We start from the raw sequence: 10,174 nt of genomic DNA, 5'->3' as shown, positions 1-10,174 counted from the left end.
CGATACAATATACTTAACCGTCCCACCTGTCTCTCTCTCTTTCAAGGATGCTGCTGGGGCCCCGTGCCACCATCTCCATTAGCAATGTTGCCAAATCCTGCGCGTGCAGCTATACCGCCCAGCATTCCCAGCAAAGCCCCCAAAAATCTCGTTGAGCACAGCAACAAGCAACAAGCAACAAAAAAACCATCATTTAATCCAAAATGACGTTCGCAAAACCGAAAATTCTCCTCCCCCTGTGCATCTCACCCCTGCCTGCAAGTGCACGATCGTCTGTGTGCCCGCCGGCAGCCCGATCGCCCGACAGGCCACCCGAAGCCACCGCTGCCGGCAGCGAGGGAGGGGGTCTATAAAGCGAAGTACACGCGGCCACTGGCAAGTCATTCGAGCGCTGGAAACCGTCGTCTCTGGAAGGATCGGTTTGGTGCACATTACACCGTCTTACAAACGTCCCGTCTGCAATCAAGCGAAAGGCGTATTACAGCACACACACAGGCCGGAGTTCAGGTTAGTTGAGGTGTGTGTGGTTTTTTTAATTTTTGGTGGCAGTGCATCTAGTGCGTGCAGCTTAAGTGGTGGAACTGTTCCGGTGCTGGTAAACTGGTGTTACAACCTCGAGAATCTCTACAGTTCACGTCACACACAGAGAGAGACAGCGAGAAAAAGAGAGAGAGAGTACGGCCTTGGTGAACCGAAACTGACCGCTAAACAGCAATCAAAGCCTCGCACACACGCGCTTTCTCGCGCAACTCCCCGCCTGTGCTGTGAAGCGACTGTGCGCCACTCGCACGTGCTGGCGTACAGGCGTTTGTGTATATGTGTGTCTGCGTGTGTATGTGTGTGTGTGTGTGTGTTTGTTACATCTTCCGGCTTCCCGCGTGCACGTCAAAACGCACGCTACTCTGCGCTTCGGCCGGTGCGCGTCTTTCGCGCTGGTACTTTCTCCATTGGGGGGGGTTCGTCGTCTACGCTCGTCGCGCCAATTACTTTCACCGCGTTGGCCATATTGCGGTTTTTGTTGTTGTTGCTGCTGTTGTTTTGTTTTGCTTTTGGACTTGGTCTGGGGAACTAGGTCTTGTGTGCCGTCGTGCCCTCCCCTATCGTTGAGTAATATTCGACACACTCGTGCTTCGGCACGGGGCTTCGCCCGGTGTGTCTGTGTTTGCGTGGCAGTACAGTGTGCATGCAAGACGCGAAACTTTCCTTTTCAATCGATGACGTGCTGCTGCTGCTGCTGCTGCTCGGTCCACTGACGTAACCTCTGGTTCGTGTACGCGCCCGTAACCTTTTTATCGCGATCGGTGCGCGATCGGAGGCGTTTCCGGTACGGTACCGGACCTACAAAAAAAAAGGCCCGATTTCGATGCCATCAATATGCAGGCGCTGCGATGGAGATGGAGATGAAGTGCTTTTTTTTCTTCTTCTTTTTGTTTTGTTTTTGATCCCGATTAAAAATGCATCTCATTGCCAATCTCTCCATGGCAAGATATGGCTCCGTAGATTTTTCGCTGGGCGGTGGGGATAAGCCACGATTTCTCTTCTGCGCTGGGGTTTCCCGGCTCTCGGCAGCCAACGCTGTCATTCCACGTACGGCCAGCCGTGCAGCAGCTCTGTTTCTGTGGGAATTTCCGAGTGGGTGACAAACGTATTGTTTTCTTTTTTTTTTTTTTGGGGGGGCGCCGACAGTACATCACATCCACCAGTGATCCGACTACGTACTACACTTGTGCTCGCTTGAATACCTTCTCTAATTCTGTCCTATTTTTTTACTTTCTTTCTCCCGTTCTCAATCGCAGCTCATCGTCGTTCCTCAGCGGCATCAACAGAAGTGTCTTTGCTGCGCAGAAGTGCTAATCGGGCCGGTGTGCTCCGTGTGTTTGTGTGGTGTTTGTATTGTGTGTGTGTGTGTGTGCTTTTTTTGCGCGTGCGACACATACCTTACCCGAGGAAAGTGATAACGAGACATCAGTTGCTGTTCGCGTGCGACACAACGCGTTTCGACCATTTTTCGGTACCTGCCCGCCTGGTGTGTGTGTGTGTGTGTGTCAGTGAAAGTGTTTGCGGTTTTTGCCTGCTGTTTCCGTGTGTGTTGGTGTGATTTTGAGCGTCGCTTTTTAGTGCGGACGCGCTGGACACTTCCATCTTCAAACCGCTCTCAAACCTCAACGCAACCGCGTGGTGCGATCAGCCTCAATTCCAGCGGATTCTCGAGCCGACCAGCTGCGGACTACACATCGCACAATGAAGGTAATTAGCTTGGGGGTTTCTGGACGTTGTTTCGTTGGCGCTGTTTGCGCTTCATGTTCGCACTCTCGCCTCTGGCAGGGGTTTGCATGTTTGCGGTAGGCAAATGTTGCCAAGTCTCTCAGCCACAAACAGCACCAAAATAAACTTCTCCTTTCGGCTGAAGAATGCTTCAACGCCAGTAGCATTAAAAAAAAACAATCACGATGAGGCCGATGAGCTCATGCCTCATTGTCCCGGAAGTGTGTACGTGTGTTTGTGAGTGTGTATTTTGGCATGCTTTCATATCTTGAAGACAACCAGTACCAGAGAAAAAGCGCAAGTCCTCAATCGCCAAACGATAATAAATAAAACAAGTTGAGCAGAGACAGAGAGAGAGAGATGCAGAGAGCGAGAGATCTAAATGGGCATAGAAAGATTAAAGCCCGCCTAAAAGGCGATGAAAGCGAAGGCTTAAGCCTGCGCGGCCGCCCCTGATCCGCTTCCGGTTGTACATTAGCTGCTGCCCCAGCTCGCTTCCAACCCTTGTCTTCGGCAGCGTCCTTGTCCGTTTTTGGACTCATCAGCGCCGGCATCATCTTCGGCGTGAGGTCTTTGACCACTCGCTGGCTCTGAAGTGAAACTCGATAATGTAAACAGTGGCAACGGTCCGTTACCGTACCCGCCGCACGTCCCCGAGCGCTAACGAGCGGGTTATACGTAATGGGCGTGTGCGTGTGTGACGTAAGGTTAGGACCATACTCCCTCCACTTCACACACACACACACACACACACCGATCATCATCATCATCACCAATCAACCGATGGAAATGGTGGAGCCGGTTTTTCTTGTCCCGTGCCTTCCGCTTCTGCTGCATTCAAACCAAATTACCATCCATCACGCGGATGAACACTCGCAGTGCAGCACGCACTTCGCACAAGGCGCACGCTGCAATCGGTTGCGTCTGCCACCGCCAGCGACGCTGACCAGCGAAGCCAACCCCAGCGCCCGGGAGAAAGTTAACTCGCCCCTCCGAAACGGCTTATCAACGCGCGTATCCGTAAACTGCGGATGGGTTACTGTCGTGATTCCCTTACCTGTGTGTTGCTTTGTGTGGGAGTGGGTGTGTGTGTGTGTGTCTGTAAACAACTCCATCTGTATCCGTGTATGACGCAAAGCTCATGATGGGGCTGACCATTACTACAAACCAGCTCGAGAAGTCAGCCCAACCGCTGGAAACCCGATCCGTATCGTACCGTAATTTGTTCTGAATAAACAATTAAACTTTGCCAACGGCGTGCTGCAACAGCCGTATGCAACAGCAAACTCCGCCTCCTCGCAAGCAACGCGCAACGCGCCGCCATTACGGACGCCCGGGCGCATCATCTAGCGTCGCTTTCTGGTTTTTGGAACGGGTGCTGCCGTGCCAACTTGATTACAGCGCGCGCACGGGAAAATGGATAGCATTTCATGAAACATATTTGCGAATGATTAATTGCAGCGGTACGGACGCTCGTTAGTTTGACTGTCATTCTGGGCAGGCGGAACACAAACTCAACATTTAGGTCCTTTGTTTGTGTGTGTGTGTGTGTTTTCCATGGAATTAGCATCAGGAGTGAATATAATTGCGGGGAGTTATTGGAGGAGCATACATTAGGTACAGCAAAAAACATTGGGCGAATTTTGTACTTGGGGGTTCGGAAACAAAACCTCACAAAAAGGGACGGAGGCAGAGAAGTAATTACTAGAACAGCGCTGCTGGAAACTATTCCCACGGCAGGAACTATTCCGAGGCTTCCTTGTTGGGTTCAGTTGAACTCCAAGAAACTTCCACGAATGCGCCCGTTGCGTCATCGTGACGTTTTGAAGCTCAGCTTTATCAAACCCTCACGCACGTTGGTACACACACACACACACACACACTGACCACTGAATCCAGTGAGGCGAGGTGAGTGAAAGCCGCCTTCAGCCTGAGATTCAGAGTCGGTCGCCCGTAACCGGACGGAGTTGACATTCACCATCTGGCGTGCCGATAGCGTGAACCGGTGTGACTTAACCGTTCCGAATGGTGTGTGTGTGTGTGTGTGTGTCTGTGCTTTTTTTTTGAGCTGGTTCCGGTCCTCAAACACTGTTACGTTTTGAGCTGGACATGCTGATATGCAACGCTGCACCGCAGTGTGCCCCGTAAGTGCAGTGTGTCTGCAGTTTTGGGGAAGAATTTCCTGTTTTTATTTCCACCCCTCAACAGCTCAAACGGGCGTCGATTATGCAACTGCCCCGAATGGTTGAAGCACTTTCCCAGCTGTGCGGTTATGCTGTGCTGTGTTTTTTTTCCAAGAAGGCGAAGGCGAAAGTGGAATCCTCCGGACAGATTCTGCGGGCTCCGGGACGGCATCGCAAAACCCACGTCACGACACAAAGACCACCATCTTTCTTTCCTGATTTTCGGAGCGTGTGTGGGAGCACAGCCACCAGAAAACAGGGGAAGACGGACAAGTTCGACCAGATCCGCTTCACTCAAAATTGGACTTCAGTCAAAATCTCGCACGTCACAGATACATCGGGCAGAATACACACACCCAGCCGGAGTCGTTTGATGGACGGTTTGAACCCGCAAGGACAATAATTGGAGCGATACGGGTCAGTGATATAAGTTTGCGTCCCGGGCAGGTCCCACCCACCCACTAGTGCCCTCCGGACCTTTGTGTTGTCCATTTTTCGGTCAGTTTGGACTGTTTTTTGCCCCTCCTCTTTTAAACCCTCAGAAAGCGTCCGAAGCTGCTCCCAGTGTACCCGAGTCCCTCGGCTCACGAATCTCCAAAAACCGCACACACACACACACACACACACACACACACACACACACACACTTCAGACAAAGCGATACTGGCTGCCCCGGCAAATGGCAAGAATACCAAGAGGAACCTACGTATATCCACCCCAATCGCGCGTTCGTTGGCGAAAATGGCCATTATCGCCCGCCCGGCAGAGCTGTATCGAGCCGTTATCGATTCTACAGCAAAGCTCGCCCACCCCCTTTGTTCACCCGCAACCCGGGCTGAATCGGATTGATTGACGCGTGGAAAGCTGCTCGGTGTACGTCATAAAACGTCGACGCGCGTAAAGGTTCGGGAATTGGAAGTGATTTAAAACAAAAAAAGAAGGCGGAAGTCCGGCAGACTCGCTAGTCGTCGTTGTCTTTGGCTGGAAAGGGCGGAGGCACTATTTTCGCAACCGGCAGCGTACTGGCAGCGGAATGAATAATACATGCCGGGCGGGTGAGCGATGCTTTGCGGCACATTCCGCAGCTATTGTTGAGCGGGATGTTGGGTTTGCTGGAGTTGCTTCGGTGCTCTGCCCTTCCAACGCAAGCCCGGCAGAGCTTGATTCACTTTTTCCGTTCACTCCCGCCTACACTGTGCTTTGCAGACCACTGGTACGGGGTCCGCTTCAAGCACGCCCGGCCTGTTGAGCCCGTCCTTGGGTGGTGGCCGTAACTTTGCCGATAAAGTTAGTCTCCGCACTCCGATAAAGTTGGGCGCACTGTCGAATCTTGCTGGCTAATGGCCGGGCTTTGGTAATGGCAGTGCAGGGCTGGTTATTGATTGAATTATTCTGACCACCGACCCACTCCCACCCCCGGTCGGAGGAGCAGCCTGTACTCGATTTTGGTTGCCATACCGGGTAATCCCCAGCCCGTTACGCCCCGTAATGGGTATCGACTTTAAGGATATTGCTTCTTCAGAACCATCAGTGCCTTCGAGGCATTAGGGCCACCCCTGTGCCAGCAATAGTGTGGCAGTCGTCCCGGGGCCGCAAATCGAAAGTAATTAAATCAAACCCTATACCTTCGAGCTCGGCATTCCGCCCCCCCCAGTGCCCTCGGATGTCCTCAGGAATGGCTGCAAGAGCTGCGAATGCTTTTGGAGCGAGCAAAAAGTTTTGCGAGGCAACATTTGCCCCAAAATCCGATCAACCTGAAATGACCCCCCCTCCCCCCCTTTTTCATTCGAACGAGCACACCAGCGGCAGACATTTCCCGAGCGGCAAAACGACGATAATTAAAAGCCGCTTTTCACCTGCACATATCGACCGCTATCGGCTGCATGTGGCGCCATCGTTTGCCGGCTGTGCAAGTACAAAAAATGAAGGAAAAAAAAACCCTTTCGAAGACTTCACCTGCATTGGTGTTTGGATGCGGTAAAACATAAATTCAACCCCTACCTTCGAGTCCGCACACCTCGCATATCCGTTTCTAAGCGCACGGGCCTGCCCGAGCCCGCGGCTAAAACGCGTCTTCCGACTAACTTCACGGATCTTTCCGCGGGGGCAGCACCGAAGACACACACACACACACGCGCGGTACGGCCGGAGTGTGCAATAAACGTGCAATTGTGTAATATTTTATGCGCCGAGCGCCACCACCGATGCCCTCACACGTGCGGAATGGGCCGGCTTGATAATTGTCATATCCCAAACTCGTCGTTGGTTTGCTTTTTTCTTCCCCCCACCCCCCCAAGTTTGTCACTCTACGTTCGCAGAAGTGTGCAAAACTTTGTGTACCGTGTTGGTTGGTTGGTTGGTCTGGCAGGTGGCATTGCGCCGGATGACGCCTGGTTCCGAAACACCGGTGGCTGGGCGGAAGAGCTGCTGTGCCAGCAAGCACACAGAGGAAACTTTGCGCGAGCGGTTGCTTTTGCTGGCCTGGCCACCTTCAACTTTGCAAGCCGTGCTTTTTGGAGTGCAGTTGGAGTTGCGTTTTGTGTTTGTTTTTGTACCCAGCAATGACAGCAATGTACCCTTGTGGTCAGAGGTTGTCAAGATGCTGTGGAACGGAATATTCATATTCATTCTAATTAGAATATTAATTCTAATAGAAAGCTATTTTACGGGGTACATGCTGCATGTAAAGGTTGCATGCACGAGAATTTTTTTTTTGTTTTATTTATTTTTCATCTATAACATGCAAAAATGTGAAGTTTTATGCTTCGGTTGATAAGTAAGGGATCATCCATAAATAAAGTAACGCAAAAATGATAAATATGCGACTCTTTTGTCCGATTTTTTAGGTTATTCTGAATCACGGAACCGGTGATTCTCATCGGTATTTGAACATTTTAATAACTGGAGTTTGTTGAGTTGCTTGGTTATTTTAACATTTTGAAATCATTCAATTTTAGACATCCAAGTAGAATAGATTTCGTGGTTAATATGTGCATTTTTGTATGTTTATTGATTTTATTGGAAAAATAAGTCATAGTAACGAATAGAGTTGAGCATATTTTTAGCCACGAAAGCAAGTCAAGCAAGTAAGAGTACTAAATGTCACTTAAATCGTCCTTATGTCTCGTATATAATGCGGAATGAATGCGGAAAGAAGCAAAAAAAAAAGATTCCTGTGTTGCTATCTTTAAATATGTTGAGAACACAGTATATTAAGCAATAAATTCGTGAATTGACACTCGTTTGCATTGTTTTGTACTGCAATACTTATGTTTTACCATGAACAAGTTAAAATAAAGTACTCAAAGGTTTTAGTCCCGGCAACCTTATGTCAAACTGTTCTAGACTCCACCACCTGATCTCTTTAATGCACCTTGGTCGTTTATTCAAGTTAAACTACTTCAATTTTAATTAAATATACCTCATATTGAGGTTTTCAAGCTTGCTGTTGTGTGTTATGTTTTGAACAAGGGGTTGTGTCCCTCCACTATATCGCTAATGTAACGAATGGTAAAGCAAGAATGTACTTTATGTCCATCTTGAAAACGTTTCGTAATTTAGGGATGCCCCGAACTAATCAAATATTATTCCGTTTTTTATATGATGATGATACGAATGACCAGAAGAGAAAACATTCAAATTACTTTACTGGTAGTTGTTTATTGGATAATTTACCCAGTACCCAAAGTTACCCAACGCTCAGAAGCGTATTTTTCCACACCGTGCATAAACAACTGTAGATTGTAGAATTGTAGAAGCGAATCCTCCACACTGCCAACCACTGTATGGCGTGCCGGTGTGCTGCACGCCGCACAAAAGATCTCGGCATTAGCAAAAACGCAAAAGTTTGCCACGGCCACGGCGGTTCCGGCAAACTTCCGGGGGCCTGGTACTTGCTGGTGCTGGAAAGGATTATGCAGCAGCTTAGGCAGCTCTCTCGGTGCATTCACCACTCCCGAGGGGGAGACAGCATACTTAATGAGGATGGAATGGTGCGCAGCCCAGTGCGTTATTGTAGTGTCGCCAGTGTTACAACTGTTACACAGAGTGACTACAGGTGGCCAAAACCGGGGCGTGCTGTAAATGAACTAATTGCACTTCAATGTACGTCCCAAAGACGTGTCGTGGAGTTCTTTGTCCTATCTTTTTTTGTTTGGTTGTTGTGTGTGTGACAGATGTTTTATTTTCATCTATCAAAGCTACACCCCAGCAGCGGCCAACATCGGGCAAACATTCTTGGCCTCCAAATCTGCATTTCGAAGGCCCATTACCCTCCAATCGGCCAGCAGCCGCAGTGTTCTGCCTCGAGCAGTACGCTTGCCCATTAGCTTGCGCGTGGACCGTCGCTTCACGTCTTCCGCAACCGCCAGAAACCGTTTATCGACCAATCGCGCTGTAATAATAACGAGCGACAACGCAGCCAGCGCTAACGAAATCAATAATTCAACAGCCACCGGCGTTTCGGCATGTTTTCGGCATTTCGGCGCTGTCTGTTCGGTCTGTTCTAATAAATCTTCATTAAAACACCGCACCGCTCCTCCCGAAGATCAAGCGCGGGAGAGCAGTTTGCCGTCTACAGATGGGTGGATGGTACAATGGCTTTTCGCGCGTGCTGACACATCCGTCAGCTGGCGTGCTTGGCAAGCTGGTGGGGTACTGCACTGCACGGTACCAGCTCGCGGGCCACCCCCCCCCCCGTGGCCCGTCGTCTAAATGCAGCGAAGAAATTCGGTCGCGCGATATTCATTTATCATTGCCCATGATGCTCCGGGACGCGTGCTCGCTGCGGCCGGCGGCAAGTACAACAAAGCAACGTATGCCTTCCAGCACTAGGTTCTAGGTTTTACGCAACGTATGTTTGTGGGTGTTGCGGTAGGTTTTCAAATTATTTCCTTTATCTGCAGCGAGTCGTAGCCGAGTCCTCGGCGACAGCCGACCGAAGGTGAAGGTTTATTAAAATTACTTAAAGTGACACTATCTTGGGCGAGTTTTCAACCCGTCTCGCCTGCCAACGGCTGTGGCATTGCTGCGTCGTGACAGGCAAGCGAACTAATTGGTGTTCACCTCATAGCGCGCTGTGCAAACTCTTTGTGTACTTCCACAAACACACTTTGGAGAGAATTGGCATCGGCACTTTGGGCGTCCCGGGCTTCGTTGCTTGCTCTACTAAAGACACCTTCCTGTAATAGGGGATAATGCCAGAAAGGGAGCATTCGGGAGGAGCTCGCGATTTAGTCGTTTTCTTCTGCGTAAGCGTGTCGCGGGCTGTATCGGAGTATGCTGGAGTCGTGCTGGGCCGCACAGGCAGGAATTAATTTGTTTGCCTTCAATCCGGCCGCCTCAAGAGCTGCACAGATCAGACGCCGGTAACTAGCTGCTCGGGTAGTGTCAGTCGTCTATCCCGTGAAAAGGGGGTAAAAGTCGATTGGATGCGACAGTGCGACAACCTCGCCGCAAGCACACGAGCGAGCACGTTTTCGGAAAGTGATTTGCGGTGGAGAGGAAACAGAAGAAGAACAGGGTACAAAAAAGAAAAGAAAAACACGTGAAGCTGTTGAATTGAAAGAGCAGCTCACATTCTCTACCGTACCGTTGGTTGATGGTAAATTACGTCACCTTTCTATTTGTGGGGCGCCTGGAGATGGAGTTGTGGCGTTACGGTTGTGAATAGAATGTTGCGAAAAGTGATTAAGTACAAAGTGCAAGGCGTTGCTTCTTCCAGCTCA

General features: G+C 50.1%; 1 protein-coding gene across 3 annotated transcripts in view; it reads left to right on the top strand.

Annotated features, from left to right (window-relative positions):
* Window positions 1-371: 371 nt before the first annotated feature.
* Window positions 372-10,174, top strand: part of LOC11175606 (hornerin) — a 44,044-nt gene continuing 34,241 nt past the window's right edge. The window contains exons 1-2 of one of the 3 annotated variants that reach the window (XM_061651674.1): window positions 372-507; window positions 1,797-2,247. In XM_061651674.1, coding sequence (XP_061507658.1) covers window positions 2,242-2,247 — 6 coding nt within the window. In that variant the 5' untranslated portion in view covers window positions 372-507; window positions 1,797-2,241. Of the gene's footprint in view, window positions 518-1,536; window positions 1,633-1,796; window positions 2,248-10,174 lie in introns of those variants that run through there. The other 2 variants (XM_061651686.1, XM_061651679.1) reach the window with 2 other exon arrangements.

The sequence above is a fragment of the Anopheles gambiae genome, chromosome X (assembly GCF_943734735.2).
Source record: "Anopheles gambiae chromosome X, idAnoGambNW_F1_1, whole genome shotgun sequence".
Taxonomy (NCBI): Eukaryota; Metazoa; Arthropoda; class Insecta; order Diptera; family Culicidae; genus Anopheles; species Anopheles gambiae.
The sequence above is the reverse complement of the archived record's forward strand: the minus strand, read 5'-3'. Positions and strand labels throughout refer to the sequence as shown.